General features: G+C 39.1%; 1 protein-coding gene across 5 annotated transcripts in view; it reads right to left on the reverse strand.

Annotated features, from left to right (window-relative positions):
• Positions 1-16,270, reverse strand: part of CREB5 (cAMP responsive element binding protein 5) — a 258,063-nt gene that overhangs the window by 197,356 nt on the left and 44,437 nt on the right. For 4 of the 5 annotated variants that reach the window (XR_004240139.1, XM_032108995.1, XM_032109006.1 and 1 more), the window contains 2 exons: positions 14,755-14,848; positions 6,075-6,196 (listed from right to left, as the gene is read on the reverse strand). Coding sequence is in view for 3 of the 5 variants with exons in the window: in XM_032108995.1 (XP_031964886.1) it covers positions 6,075-6,196; positions 14,755-14,848 (216 nt within the window). In the remaining 2 variants the exon portion in view is untranslated. The remainder of the gene's footprint in view (positions 1-6,074; positions 6,197-14,754; positions 14,849-16,270) is intronic. The other variant, XM_032109033.1, reaches the window with a different exon arrangement.

Consider the following 16,270-nt stretch of genomic DNA (forward strand, 5'->3'; position numbering starts at 1 on the left):
ATGAGGATCTAAACCCATAAAACTATTCAAAAGTCCATTCAAGATAAGATAGACCTGCCTGCCAGGAGAAGATAAGATGCTGTACCATCAGCAACAAGCCTAAATTAAAACCTATTCTTGTGAGTATTTCTGCAAGGTCATGTTATGAACAGTTTTGTCTTGACAGATTTCCTGCGCCATTATGCAGAAAGTGTCCCTTTTGTAACACAGTTCAATGTGGCAACTGAGTGCCTGGAGATAGATACATGCTCAAAACAGGACTCATAAAGCCGGGGACTGAAGCACCAACTGTGGAGCTGCCATCATACAAAATACAAAGAACCGCCATATGTCTACCACGAAATCTACGAAGGTTAAGAAGTTAAAATCCAGCAAGCCTACCCATCTGGAGAGGGGAGGAGAGCATTCTTCCTGTCTTTAGCAACACTGAACAACAGCTGATAAATCTTTAACACACATGGTCTGTGGGATGCCCTATTCTGAGACCAAGGAGATATGGAATCAATCCGAGGCTCTGCCACAGACTTCCTGTGCAATTTTCAGCATGTCACTTGAGGCCAGATCCTTTATGGTAGCTCTCTGATTTAGTCCTGCTTTGTTTCAGTGAGAGCAAGGCACCAAAACATCTTTGAAGGTGTCTATCAATCTTTTGGGGCCACGCTGCTAAAGAGGTTTAGGAACCAAAACAGGCAAAAAGCCGCTCTCTTGCCAGAATGGTGGAGACGACCCAGATACCCTGCAATTCTCACTCCACGTGTGTGATTCCATCGAGATCTTGGTGTCACACTACAAAGGAGCTTTGGAAATCAATGTCCTCTGGAATCTGTTTTTCCCTTAGAAAATAACAGACAGAGCATTTACCTTCTCCATAAGAATACTGCAAGAGTTAAATTAATTAAGAAAAATGGGCTGTTGCAAGCCAAAAAATGAACCCAAAAAGCAGATCAATAATCTGATGCAATTAATGTAAATGAAAACCCAGAATAACCCTCAGAAAAACTCAGATACAGAGTTACAGTGTATCTTTCCAGTACTTCAATCCATCACCCAGAAAGAATGCTGTGGTGTGAGGATGCTTACATCTTCACAGACATAGATGTTATATTTAGAGTATAGGAACTATTATACTGAAACCTTTAAATGTGGGGTGATATTTTGGACTTTGAGTTTTAGAGTTTTGAGCCATCACCTTGACAATAGCTTAACTGATTGATAAAGTAACAGCTTGAAATTATTACAATACCTACAACAATGGTACCCTGGCCCTTAAGCACTGTATTAACATAAACAATTCCTAGTCTTACTTTGTGTCTACTATGACATACTGAGTATATAAGATACTTAATCTCAGTAGGAAAATAGGAAATCAGAGGGCCCTTTGACTTAAAAAATATGGATGGTCTTATGGATGTTTAGGTAAATGCAGGGAGAATGGACATATGTGCATTGATGATTGCATAATTTTTTTAAAAAATCAAAATAGTAAGCATTTAAACATAAGTCTTTCCTTTCTTCTGCTGTACAGACTGTCTGACAATGAGTCAAAAGTGCTCCAGGAACAGGCTTATGAGTTTGTTGGTTTGTATTACTTCACAAGTGAAATTCAGCCCTTTCAGAGCACTTGCCTCTGAAACATCTTACCAGCACACTGCTCTTCTCCAGGACCCTACTGGGGTTTCAGAGTACTCACAAGGGAAAACTGGGGCTAATTTGTCACCCATCAGCCAAGCCAACCACCAGAATGAACCCTTAATCCCTGTTCTTCTCTTTCACCAAGAGAGTGCACTGCCAACATTACCACATAGACTATTAGTATTACAATACAGGCCTCTGAAACCCAAACACTTACACAATGTGTTTTATCAACATATAAATATTTTTTTCTTCTCATATAAGGGTACAATATCACCCTTTCCTGGCTAAGGGCCCCATTTACTGCACTGCTCGTTTCAGCTGCTGTAATGTCAACTATTAAGTACAGGCAAAATCCCTCATGATTTTTCTATATTACTTTTCAGAAGAGGGGAAAACCTATGGGCTAGATATACATTGCATGAAATTTAAGCAAGGTGTGGAAATTAAGTTAATTTTTTCACCAAACTATACTACTCAAGAGGCAGATTCTATCATTTCCATCTTGCTTTGAATTATATCATCTTCCCTATACCCATAGGCTACAGTACCAAACTATGACATTCAGAAAATATTTGCAAGAAATTTCTTCTGGAGGTCAGAGAGTCACTGAATTCAGCATGAAATAGTGAGGTGGTATAAGCTAGACAAGTGCATTTTATCTACTTTCTTATGCTGATACACAGAAATATATACAAGGTAGAAGGAGAACCTAAAAGGTACAAACCAAATACATGTCTTTCAAACACACATCAGACTGTAGCACCATCCTTTGTTTCAAATAACTAAACTGGATACTCAGGCTTTTTAATCCTTCTGCAGACTGAAATTATTTAACCACCAAAGGCTCTGTACTTGGTTTTGTTCCTTTTCTTTACTGGACTACTTCAATTTGCTGATGCTTTTCTAGCAGTGAGGTGCCTGCCTTGGGATAGTATATTTAGAATAGGAATATTAGGCCACATAGAGGACTTGCTAGCCATGAGCTTCCTGAACCAACACTGAACAACCACACTAAAACTAAGCTGTAATTGAGAACAGCCATCTCCCTGCCTCATTTTCATAACTTACATATTATCATGCAGCACTGAACAATGGTTAGAAGATTTCAAAGTTTCAGGATAAGTCTCAGGAAGTGATGCATCCAAATTCTGCATAAGCAGAATGTGACTTTAAACATGCCGGCATGCTGAAAATATTTAGCTCGCTATTCGTAAATACTATTTGATGCAATACTCTACTTGCTACACTCAGCATATTTCCACTTTTTCTCATTTCACACAGGGAGGTCAGGTGAGATGCATTTAATTGATTGGGTCCACTAAGTTATTCAGAAACAGACCCTGACTCTTCCCATTTTTGACATTATCGTCTCAGCCCCAACTCAATGCCCAAAACAAGATGTGACAACTGGGCCTATCCAGTAGCAGCAATTACGTGTTTGCAATTACAACCCACTACAAATGCTTTGGATAACTAATGTTCCAAGCAGTGTAAGCCTAAAATATGCAGCTAGTGGGCTAAGATGGTCATGTGATCTGCCAGCACTACCTGCCTTGTTGAGTCGGGTTGCAAGTTTTGTCTGGGTCCAAGCTGTCTGTTGCTGTTTGCCTCAAGCTCCCAAGAACTTTAAAATTTACAATTTTGCAAGTAGAAATATAGTATAGGTATGCTTTTACCTGTGCTAATTTTGGTGGTGAATTTGGGTGGCAGGACGCTTGTGCCAGGAACAAGAGGATGGAAAAAGCCTCTTTCTCATATGCTTATCCATATGCTTATTGCTGATCTATAGCACCCCTTGCATTTAGGGAGCAGGCCTTTCTCAAGGAGAGACTTCCAAACAATACTGGATGGTTTAAACAGCAGGGGAGCCAAAGCCATGTGACAAACTCACTTCCATTTATAGCTTTACTTTTCTCAATTCAGGTCCTGGATGACATCATAATCATTATTGTTCCTTGAATCCCCTCAGTCCCCGAGCAAAGGCTGATCCACATACATTTTCAGAGGCGGTCCTTGACAGATGAGCTTATAATCATAAGGCATATCAAGTATGGGAGGCATAAAGAGACACTACTTCCACTTTACACATGAGCAACTATGTCAGAAGGATGTCAAATGATTTATTCCTGGATAAGAAGTTAGGATATTAATGTAAGTGCTTTCTACTCTATAGTACCTTTACAAAAAAAGGAACATACATCTGATGTTCTGCCACCCATGCACTCAGAGCTTCACAGCTCAGAAAGTCACCAGTCTGCACCACAACAAATTCTCATGGATTATCCATGGGCTCCCACCCAGAAGACTAAAAAAAATAAAAATGAAGAAAGAAAGAAATGCAGCTACTTGAACTTTATCCTCTGAATTTTCAAATTATGACTCTCAAGGAGCAAAAAAAGCCAATGAGAAATGAAAGTGTTTTTCTGTTACAAGATTTCAGTGTCAAGCTGTGTGCTAAGCCACAGTGATATACTAAAATAAACAAAGCTGTTTCTTTCAGAGTCCAGAGAAATTAATATGACCAAAAATATTTTTGGAAGACTTTTCTGAGCAGTGAGTAAGATTTCCATGCAGTTAACCTTAGTCTCCCTGTGTTGGTGGGTCCATTAGGCCAACACTACATCACACTCATATTCCAGGGACAGGCTGTTAGAAGCATTTCCTTAGGGATAGCTGCAACCCAAGGAGTCTCCTTCTGTCTTGGCCTTTGTCTCTTGCATTTGTGTAAGGCTCTACTGGGGCCCGCTTCAGATTCCTATCTGACAGTCAGTCAGTAATGTAAGAATGGACATTCAGCAGACTAATTGGAAACACAGAGCAAATGTTACAGGTTAGCCAGCTAGTGGGACTTATGCCCTTTTTTTTTTCATTCCTTTTTTTTCCTTTTTCATCCCCGGTTTGTTTTTTTTATTTCTTTTAATTTCCCACCCCCATGATCACTTATTTGCTCCCTGGAGATCACCAATGGCAGCTGCAGGGGTTGGTAGGAGGGCAGAATAAGACTCCCAGAGGCTGCTAAACAGCTGGAATTATCAGGTAACTTGATGCCCTTGTCTAGGTTTTAATCAGATTTTGCAACTATCCCTTGCAAGCTGAAATCTTTCTAGAACATCAAGCGCTGCAATCTGTAGCTAACTGCACTCAGGTCCACCTCAGTAGATTTCTCCTCATCTCCTACTCCTGCAAAATAAACACCACCAGGCACAGAGAAAAACTTAGGAATCCTCTAATGCACAAAGAAGTAGGAGCATACAGAAATGTTCTGCCTGATTCTAGCTAAGACTCCCCTCTGCAGCACCTAAACCACAAAGTTTTTAAGAAGTCTAAAATCAGACGCATTTATCTCAATACATGGCTGTTTCCTAACATTTGTCCAACACACAAAGCTGTGAGGGTCAGTCTGTCCTATTTTCCCAGTACCTGACCAAAACTTGAACTCTCTCACATTTGGACACTCTTACTCCTTGCTCAGTATACCATGACACAGCCTCTCTGCTCCTCTACCTGTCCCAGGCTCTTTCCTTATGAGCCACAAATAAACCACATCTAGACACCCTTCCTTATAAGCCAAAACCAAGCTACTCCTAGACTCCCTTCTCCTCTTCTTTCTACAAGCCACGTCTCCTGTTCTGCACCTCAGCAAGCAGCTTTACCTCTTTTCTTGCTGGCCTCTCTGGTGCATTATGCTCCTTTACAATTCTTTGAAAATTTTAACAGCACTTTAGAATCTCTGAAAACACTCTTAACTATCTTTGGGTACAGGAGTACACTTACATACAAGGTGGCCTATATAATTCAACCTAAACTTCAGAATACTGACAGAACAACTTCAGAATAAATGAAAATAATACTAATTGAAAATGGGATATGTTATCTACTAGGCATTTCAAGTCAAAGTTTCCCAGCTCAACTTGAATGCTTTATGAGAAATACAGAAACACAATAAATCTGGTATTGATTACAAATAAATCCAAGGGCCCACTGTGTTGTGAAGGAATTAAAAAAATAAAAAGAAAAAGTTTTGCTCTTAAGTAAATGCCCCTTCATAAGACAAATTTCCCTGCAATGTATTTGAGCCAGTTTGCAATCCTCACTTCAAAGATGATATAATTTTCCCAAGCCTCTCCCTCAAGAGGTGTGTGGTTTGTGTTATAGTTTACTTAAAAGCAGAGACTTGGAATCAAACCCTGGCAAACACAGTTACACTTTTTTTTTTTTTATTTAATACTGGTTTTTTGTTGGTTTGGGATTTTTATTTCTGTCAACTGCTTCAATAGTTTTAAAAAGCATGTCACAATTTATAGTGCCACCTAGTTTCTAACCAAAAGGTTACTACCAGGTAGTAGAGCTCAATCTGCTTTCTCACAGATTAAAGGACACTTCCTTTAACATTTCAAGGAATCAAAAGGGGAGGAAGGGCATGGTGTGCTCACACTCACCCTTTTGTTGTTCTCTTCTTCTTGTGCCTTCCTAAACTCGTGCTCTAGGGAGCAGTCGATGTCGTTGAAGAGGCCGACTTCCTCACAGTTCTTCAGAAAGCGTGTTGGTGTAGGAGTTTGATCTGAGAATATGACAAGAAATGATCATAGGTGCTTAATATTAAAAGGAGAGGGAGTCAATTAAATAGTCTTCAAAGAAAAGAGAGGTTCTGACTAAACTTCTCTTTGCCTTCCCACCCCTACCTACCACACCATCATTAAAAAACCCACACAGTGCTAAATTTTGACACTAAACACTGCGGGCAGCCTGTGCTTGCCATCAATGTCCAAAACCAGGCAGCAGTCATCATTCAGGCAGAAAGACAACAGCATGGGTTTTCCCAGGGCACGTAACACAAGTGCGTATCCTTAACGTGTACGAACGGTCATTCAAACTGTCTATAAACCTCCAAAAATAGGTGCCTGCAGAACAATGCACAGTACATATCATAAGGCACATTTACACCACAGCACCCATGTTAACTGCTGTGGATACACACTAGTTAACACCTTCAGATGCTCAAAAACCACCTCAAACATACACATATTAAGCTGAAAAGGTAGCCACAGCAAGAAGCTCTGGTTCCGAGACAATTTTTGAAGGAAGACTTAAATGACATTTAGAAAAGCTATGAAAAGTTAAATTTTGGCCACAAAGAAGCATCCTTTTGCATTTTATACCTGAAAGTGTTGACAATACATGCAAAACCATGGAATTTAGAGTAAAAAAAAAATTAACGCCTTTATCTCTAGGACTTTTCTGCCCTCTCAGAATTAATGCAAGGACAGGATTCACTTTAATGCCACAGGCAGGAGGGACTGAAGAAATTACATGGTTTTCTCATACCTTTTCAAAAACCTGCAAGACAGACAAGCTGAATTGCCATGTAGACTGTAGTTTCAGTGATGACCTTGGCTGGTCTTTCTTCAGGAAATGAAAAATCAAGCCCAAATTTGGGAACCAAAGACTCCCCAAAGCACAGCTCTGAGGCACCTCCATTCATTCTGAGGCTAGTTCTTAACTATTCCACCTTGGCTCCTTCTTCCCAAGGCTCTGTTCCAGCTCAAGATGCTTTGTTCCTGATTGTAGAGAAAGACTGGACTCACCTTGTTAAAAAATAATCTTCAGCATAGTCCTTGACAACTACCTATTGTTTGTATTTCATTTTTTAAAGAATGAAAACTCTGTCATACTAAACCCCATTGCCCATATTGGGTCAATTCTGACCTCAGAAAAAAGCTTCCCACTTCAGCGAGTTCTGGCAGAAAAAACTGGTTTCTTGCACCTAGCTAAGCTGGGTCAAGTTCTAAGATCACCCCTTACAGCAAAGAGTTACCCGACACAATGCACTTTACATGATCAGGATAGAAATACGCATCAACCCTTAAATAAGCAGTACAAAAGCAAGGCATTCAAAAGAAAACACAGTTTTCACTTGGAAACTAAGGAAGACTTGGAACACTTGGAAACTAAGCCTCCTCCATTATAAAGCAAGGTGAAGCCAATTTCAACCTATATCAAGCATGATCCTCCAGGTTTGACCTTCTCAGGTAATCCAAGGGCAAAGACACTCATTTTCATTTATATTTCTGATAGAACATCTTGAAGGAACATAAAATGCAAGTCCTTAATGTTAAAATTCTTTTTCATTTCTTTTGGCTTGAGCATCCTACTTATGAGCTTAATGGAAACAAACCTCAAGCATTTGGGAATGCACACTTATTTATCTATTAGTTTTCACAGCTAACTACAGTATTACCAGAGTTAGAAATGTAACTTTCCAAGAATCCTGCAGGAACTCAACAAAAGGAGATGAGTTGACAAGGTGCTGGCATTGATGGGAACTGAGGATACTCAGCACTTTTACAGGTCCATATCCTACATAAGCAGTGCCAAAAAAATCTCTAGGGTAACCTCAGTAAACTCAGTAGATTTACACCAGGGTTGTCTTTGGCCCTTGGACTGGAGTTCGTACTGGAAATGAAGTGCACTAAAATGCAGGAAAAATAGAACTAATTTCCAAAAAGGATTAAGTGCTACTTTAGTGAACAACATCATTGCTTTGTAGAAAATCAAAGACAATTGCTGCTAAGCCTTTCTGGACACAAAAGGCATATTAGCATCTGAATGTGAGGTAAATACAGGAAATGTTTTATTGTTAAAAGTGGTATATCCATATCCATAAGCAAGGTATCAATTTCATGGCCAAGATGAGAAACTATGGTTTTACAAAGAAATTCATGCCACCACTTGCACTAGAATGAAAAATCCTGGGTTTCTTCAGAGTTGCTTGAGCCCAGAACTGACCAAAAAAAGAAAAAGAAAAAAAAAAGTTTTCTCACTGAAGTAAATCCATTTTAACAGTGAAGAAAAGCAAGCCAGAGCAAGAATGAAACTTCAATTGCACAAGGTCTTCAATGGCTTTTCTCTGCTCATGCTGAAAGTCTATCTTCTGCACCACAAGATAACCAGTGGTGTTGCCAACAGTTGAACTTTCCAAGTAACTATTTTAATATCTCAAAAGATCAAAACTGATAACAACACTGTTTACACCCCCTACATCTTGAGATGGTGATCGTTACTTATTACCTCAGGCTCCCCATATGGCTACTGTAGTTCCTATGTTCCAGAAAGGGGACTGGCAGGAATTCACACCAAGATTTTGTTAAAACAGACAGCCTCTTGTTTCTTCCAACTGAGGAAGGAACACCACCAACCAGCCAGCCTAAACTCCATCCACAGACCTTCTGGAAGTCAGCTCAGTCAGATGTAAAACAAGACCTGCCTTTCTAGCTCTAATACTTCAGCCTTCTACATTCAAAGAAACCAGAAGTCCAGAAGATCCAGACTTTAAAATGTTGAGACCCTGTGTGGTAAAGTAGTTACTCTGCACATACACTGCGCTCATTGGTTTCAGGATTTCAAGGCTACCAAGTCTAGTGAGCTTGCTTTGCTCCTGAGCAACCAACTATTTTGCCTCTGGAAACCAGTTCTCCTTTAGGATGTGGGCAAATTAGTAGGAGAAATTACTCTCAACACCACAGGAATTTTTTTACCTAGATTAGGCAAGCTTTTGTGTTTTAATTGGGAACAGTATCACAAAGAGACCCTAACATAAGCTACAAAATCAGGTCTCCCAGAATTAATAAAATATTCCTAATTCTCAGCACTTAAAAATGCATTAATAGTTCCAACAGCTTGTGCCTGACCTCACTGTTCCCTGTTGGTACAAACAAAGCTTTTGTTGCTATCACCAGCGCCCACAACTATTGCAGACTCATTGAGAACAGGGCTCTGATTTGTTGCACTTGAGCAACTGGATGAGCCAGACCCATCTGGACCAGAACTCAGACAGAGTTAGCACCACTCTCAGCATTCCTGCTGAGGACACACGTTACGTAGGAAGCTGTTCTGCAGGCACACTGCTACTCACATAACCCAGGACTTTAATGTCACAAGCTGTATTTCGAATTGGCAGCTTGGGATACAGGTTTATCTAGGTTAACCCTAGATACCTGCCTCTTATACTGATCAGCTATCCCAACGCAGTCCCATTGCTCAACATGTAAAAATCTTTCCATCCTCAGCTAGTTCCATCCTCAAGAACTAGTTTACTGTCCTTTGAGGCATCTACCTGTAGCCAACTATCACTTCATAGGTAAACCTGTCATCTGATAATTACTTAGGAAGTTATTTCTATCTCAACTTTATCACCAGCTTGAACACAGATTTTGTCAAGCTTCAGACTAGGCAATAAAAATATTGTTCAGCCTATCACTCAGGGGAATAATCAGCCTCTCTGAAGACACAGTCATCACCAGATAGGCTGCAAGAAACATTAAGTTTAAATAAGCCTCAAATATGTAAATAGACAGTATGTAAGCCCCAGAGCAAGTCCAAATGATCTCACCTGTGCAGATCCCAAGTTAACCTTCTGTATCTTACAGGAAAATATTTCAGATGCACTCAGCGATCATATTCTGACCAGAATCTCATATACTGTGTGTGTTTTGGTTGCTGACTTTTGAAATTCTGTGCTCAATGTCTGAAGTGATCCCTGATTTTTCAGATTCATTAAAAAAAATATGCTCTGTAAAGCAATGGAGAACTTGAAGTCTTCAGCAAAGTCAAAAGATTCCATTATGTACTCACTATGTTTGGAAATGCATGGGGGTTTCTTTGTTGTTGTTTGTTCGTTTGGAGGTGTGGGGATCGAAATAATAGTCTCAGAAAGGACACTCAGTCTCAATATATTGTTTTCAAAACAGCTCAGGAAACACAACATTAGCTTGCTATACAGAAACTTACTTGATTCATCCAGAATGTATTTTGTTAAACTACCTTGAATTCCTGAGTTTCATCCCTCAAAACAAAAGAGAAAACTTTAAAGCTTGAGACCAGTTTAAAAAAGCCCTGGAGAACCAAAGGACACTTATGTGAAACAAGCTTGCATTTTGAGAAAAAAAAAAAAATTTCAAATTCTGATTTGGTAAAAGATACCTAACAGCACAGCTCCAAAGTTTGTAACTTGATTCTTCATTTCTCTTTCAAAAAAAAATTTTTGTTGAGTCTGATGTGCAACGATAATAGACATTTGGCTTTTTCAGCTGTGGGCTCCATTGAAGTTACACAGTTAGCCATGTTGTACTTTCATACAATGATAACAAAGTCAGAATAAAGGAGCTAGCACAGAAGTTTGAAGGGCTGCCCATCAAGCAGCCACAAAGACAGAGGAATGTCCTGAGAAATTCAGAAGGGCTTCTTCATTGATTTCACAGGTTTCTACCCAAGTGCACTGAGGAGCTCAACATCATAACACATCAAACAGGTGGAGAAAGAGGAGAGGAAGAAGTGCACCCAGACATACGGGGTGAAACTGCTCCCACCCAGATGAGGGCTACCAAGAACTTTACTGCTTAAATAGGTAGTGTTTAAAGCACTGGTTGGACTTCCCTGAGGCGATACACATATTGGGTACAACTAATTTTTCAAGTCTTTTGGTCACTCTGAACCTGACCAGTAAATGTTAGAAGATGTTTCATTTCATTTTTGATAAAGTGAAGGACACAGAAGCGAGCAAGAAAACAAACCACAGTATTAGTCCTTATATCAAATCATTTTCCACTCCTCAAAATTCATGCCTAGATAAACCTCTCTGTGTAAACTACAAGGAAGAAAAAATTAAGGCAACCAAGGGTGATGTAAATTACCTCACTGATAACAGGCATTACCTGGAAAAAGGAATACATTTCCACTACCTTTATTACAGGCACTTTTTTTGTCTACAAAAAACTGTCTCTACCTCCACAGTGGGCTTTATCACCAAAACTAGAGGATCTGGTTTAAGTAAACAGAATGAGGAAGGAAAAAAGGTTTCTATGTAGATAATCCTCAGCTCCCATAGTTCAGTTCCACAGGGCTTTTAGTATTTCTCCAGAGGAAAAAATGTATTCCACAGACATTAATATTTTGGTGTTTAAATGCAAAAGCTTTGTCACACAACCAACTACAAAGTTTCAAAGCAATGCAAACACTGTTCACGTAGCACAACAGCAAAGGGTTGACGTCTATTTCAGTCAATTTAACTACAAACTTGCCTGCAACAATGACTAGCATGCAAAACTTACATAAAATATTCTGTGTTATCTCAAATAGCTCTTTTTTGGCTGGAAAGATGGAAATGGAAAACATCAATGACTCTTTATCCATACTCTTAACAAGACTTTTTAACAAACCTACAACTAAGAGGAACAAATAACATTCATTTTAAAAGACAAAATTGTATTGTAAAGTTGCGCAACAAAAGTATCACTTGCATTTGAATACAATGCCTCTAGTGGATTTTCCTTCCGTTTACACAGTCAGAGAACAGAAAGCTGTTTAGTGTACGTAGGTATCTGGAGTTTCCAAATTGGTTCAAGAGATTGGTTCACCCGATTTAATACAACTTGTTCCTCTTAAGCCAGAACGAAAAAAATGGTAGAAAACATAGTGGAGCTAACTGATAACATGGAAACTCCTGGAGAGGAGCTGATTGATAAACCAGCACAGCACCACTAGTTGCAATCAGGTCATGAGCCATTGCTTATTAGACACTGACCCCACCCACACAACAACATATAACTTCACATATAACATAAATTTACTTCTCCCTTAGAAGCTGACATTTCAGACCCCAACACAGATTTCACACTAAAAGCAAGTTCCTTCTTCCCAAGCCATATTTTGCTTAGTTTCCAAGATGTCTTGTACAAGACCAACAGTTTCAGGGCCTGGTTCCAGGAACAGTTTATAGAAAACGTGTTTAATGTATGTTAAATATTACTGATATTACAGTGTACCCAGACTGGGGATTAAGCTACCTCTGTAAACAGAGTAGATATTTCTAATGTCTGCCTGAAAGCATACAGTGTGTTATTTTTCATGACTAATTGCTAATAATAAATGGATCATACACAACAAATTAAAAGATAGTATACAACATACTGGAAAAAAAATTAGAAAGTCTGACTTCTAGGCAGCTTAGGAGAAAGAGGGAAAAAAACAGCACTGCACCTGGCTTATTACAGGGCAATTGCTGCTGCAATTTTTTGAACCTACTGATGACAGGAACAATTTTTTAAAAAAAGTGAAATGAGCAAAAATGCAAAAAACAAGGAAGACATGAAGACAAATGTTTAAGAGAAAAGTCTATCTCTTTTCCCCATATATCATTAATTTTTCATTATGAAATCTAAGAATAAAACATCTTAAACTTTAAGGTATTTAGATTTCCCCAGGGTTTTGGTGGGTAATGAAACAACTATTTTTCAATGTCTTCCTGCAGAGAGTAGATGATCTATGATGCTTCCAGAGTAAGGACTGCAAAATGCCAAATAAATCCAGCAAACAAACACAAAAAGAGGAATCAATACACAACAGAACCAAGTTGCCAGGCCATTACGGTCAGGCACACTGACCACAGTCTTCAAGAACACGTGGAGCTTTTTACTCTTTCGCTACTATGGAAGATCTTCATACACAAACCTCAAAGAATACATCCCTTAGAAGCAATCTCGGAGTCTTTCTGGCCAGAAAATTCTGCATTAGTATGTACAGTTGGCTAACTGCAGGTTTAGGGGGCCCAGTACCAGTGGTAGAGATGAATGAAAAATCATTCTTTTTGCTTGGGAAAGCAACCCGTTGCAAGGAGCAGGACAGCTAAATCTTAGAAGTTAACAAACATAAATGGAGCTACTCTGCTCAGGGGACTCCTGATGACAGAACAGATTCCTTAGAAACTGCACTCCAACAAAAATCTTGCCAAACAGAAAGTTTTAACAAAAGCCAGCACTTGCACAGGGTGAATGTGTCCACAGCACAGATGTCTTCACCAAAGGACACAGCCAAATGCAAAAGCAGCTTTTTCCCATTTGTGCTTGCAAACATGGGCTTCTGTGGGCATAGCTGGCATTCAGGCACTTTAAAGACCTACTCTTCAAAACTGTGTACTGTTTCTTTCTAAACTTAGTCCACTATGGCATTTTAAAATGTAAAAGCAAAATAAATTCTATTTGGGAAAAAGTCTGTCTAATTTCTCATTGGCTACTAAAGTCCCAACAAAAAACAAACAAGCTAACAAAGGCCTAAATCAAAGATGTGTAAGCCATTCTTACTTAATTATGATTTTCATAAAAATGGAAACAGTTTAACCATAAAAGAGTTAGTCTGCTGGAGTCCCTTTAATGACCCATTTTCATCTCAAATGGCACGATTTACCTTGAAGAAGGCCATTGTAAAAGACAAATATCAAACACTGCTGAACATCCACACACATATATGCATTATAGGGGGGCTTTTCTACCATTACTTTGAAACCTGAAAAATTCTAGAGATGCTATTCTAAATAGTCCATTACTGCAGCCCAAAGAATAAACAATAGGAAAGGGAATAGGAGAGGAAAGAAGTAAAATGAAGGGCTAGCTTGATCTTACTCAGCACTGTCTGAAGGCCAGCAAGCCATTGATATGTGGTTACACAGAAAAGAGTACAAAAAAAGCGTGCATAAGAAAAATACTACTCAAGAAACTAAAGGGTACAATTGCACCTAATACCAAATAACCCCTACTTATGAAGGGGAAAGTGCAGAGAGAGATGGGCAAAGGGTACTGGGTATTACCCACTGGTTTACCTTTCTGGTTATGGCTATTTACAGTGGGCAGTTCTGGAGTCACCATACCAGTGGCTCATACAATGTGGCCTCTTCCAGCTGCTGAAGCGAGTCTGTCCAGCTTCAATAGCAAGTCTTACAGGAACAGCACAAACACACTTCATTAACACTCTCACTGCTGGGCTCCCAAGTGACATGCACTTAAGTGCCTATATTTCACTGGGAATCAATGATAGAGCTGTCAGCGTGGCTGAGGTTCGGTGATTTCTTTCCCTCTCATGGCAAACTTGTATGAAGGCAGAAGAATGGCAATTGTCTTCTTGTTCAAAGATATGCTTTCTAGCTTATTCCATCTCTGCTAGTTATTTAATTGGAGCTGGGGCTTTCAAAAACCAATCTTGGAGGCATTTTGCCAGTAGCTTTCCAATAGGAGTCATGCTTTCAACATCATCTGAATAGTTATCTTAACTCTTGAATTCATGTCTTCTTACCTGATAACATATTATCTGTTTTTATTGAAGGAAACTTCAAAGTCATTTCATGTTTGTGCCTGTGAATCATCAGATGATCCTCTGTTGGAAAACGCTGTCAGGCAAACACAGAAAGAGAGAGAGGAAGAGAGAAAAAAAAGAAAAAAAGAAGAATTTAATTCTCTAATAAACTTTTGGCATTGGACAGAATTTCAAAAATGAGAGAGAGAAAGAAATTTATCCAGCTAGAAATGTGTCCAAATGGCACAGGAAACAGAATATTTGAAAATACAAGTGAGTATGAGTAACAAATAGCTGTACTCAATTTAGAAACAGATATGCTGCCGTGCACTCTGGGCTGACAAACCTTAAGGTGTTGTGCAATTGCTTGGAAAAAGTTACAGTCCAAGTTTTAGATTCTAAGGGTCTCAGACACCCACTCCAGCTACCACAGCCTCACAAGTCACCACGTGCCTGAGGATCTGCGATAACTGCTCTTCTGTGTGCTCTTAGCCCACGGCAAATGCTAAGTAATGAGGCAAATCTTAAATCACTTTACTGGATTTTTCTGCTTTTGTGTCTTTCTGCAACATATATCTGATGAACAGCTATAAAAATAATTAAATAAGCCAGCTTTTCTCTACCCAAAAGTATTCAGGCAAAACACGTCTTTAATTTTGGAAATATCTGATACTGTGACTTAATTTGAAGTGGCAATGCAACGGTGCACAGTTTTATAGCAACTAGTAATGACCCTTTATGATACTAAATCAAATTCTTTCCATTTGTCAAGCAGAGAAGGTGGAGAGATGTTTTTTTAAGAAACTAATCAGTGTGCCACGTTTGTTTTAGAGTCTGATAGCAGACTTCTACAAGAAACAGCTTCTTTTGAACAAAACAAAGAAGAGACAAGCTTGAATAAATGTTCAAGCACTTGCACATTTGGGCTCAAAGAGCAGACTGGTTCTGTGAAGTTTCCCTCACCAGAATGTGCATACACAGACCTTTGCTACTGAAATGGTTTCCACTGGGTTATTTCAGGACTAGCAAAAGCCAAAAGTTGTATCACCAAGGCTTGAGAAAAAAAAAAAAATTAAAGCAGCTTTTTAAAGCAACAGGTACATAAGAGATGAAATAAATGGCAACAACAGTGTTAAAGGGACCTAATGCTTTCAACACAGTATACTCTTGGCTAAGTGACTTTGCTTGTGGCTACAGTATAAATAACTGCCATATGTTACACCTTCTGAGAATCTCTCTAAGCCCATAGACAACACAGCATAAATAATGAAATTGAATTCTCTGGGGAAAAAAAAAAACACCCTGAAAAATAAAGAAATCCCAAAGACCATTTCCTCACTGTGAAATCCTGGTTCTCTGCTTACTCATCTGGAAGAAATGCAGCACTAGGAATTTATGTTAAGAACAAAGGGAATATCTGAGAAAGACTTTGCTCAATGAAATCGTGAGGGGGAAAAAAAACCCCACATTTATTTCTCTTGGAAAAGGATTTTCCTTCATGGATGCCATGCTCTGT

This window comes from Corvus moneduloides, chromosome 1, assembly GCF_009650955.1.
Source record: "Corvus moneduloides isolate bCorMon1 chromosome 1, bCorMon1.pri, whole genome shotgun sequence".
NCBI lineage: Eukaryota > Metazoa > Chordata > Aves > Passeriformes > Corvidae > Corvus > Corvus moneduloides.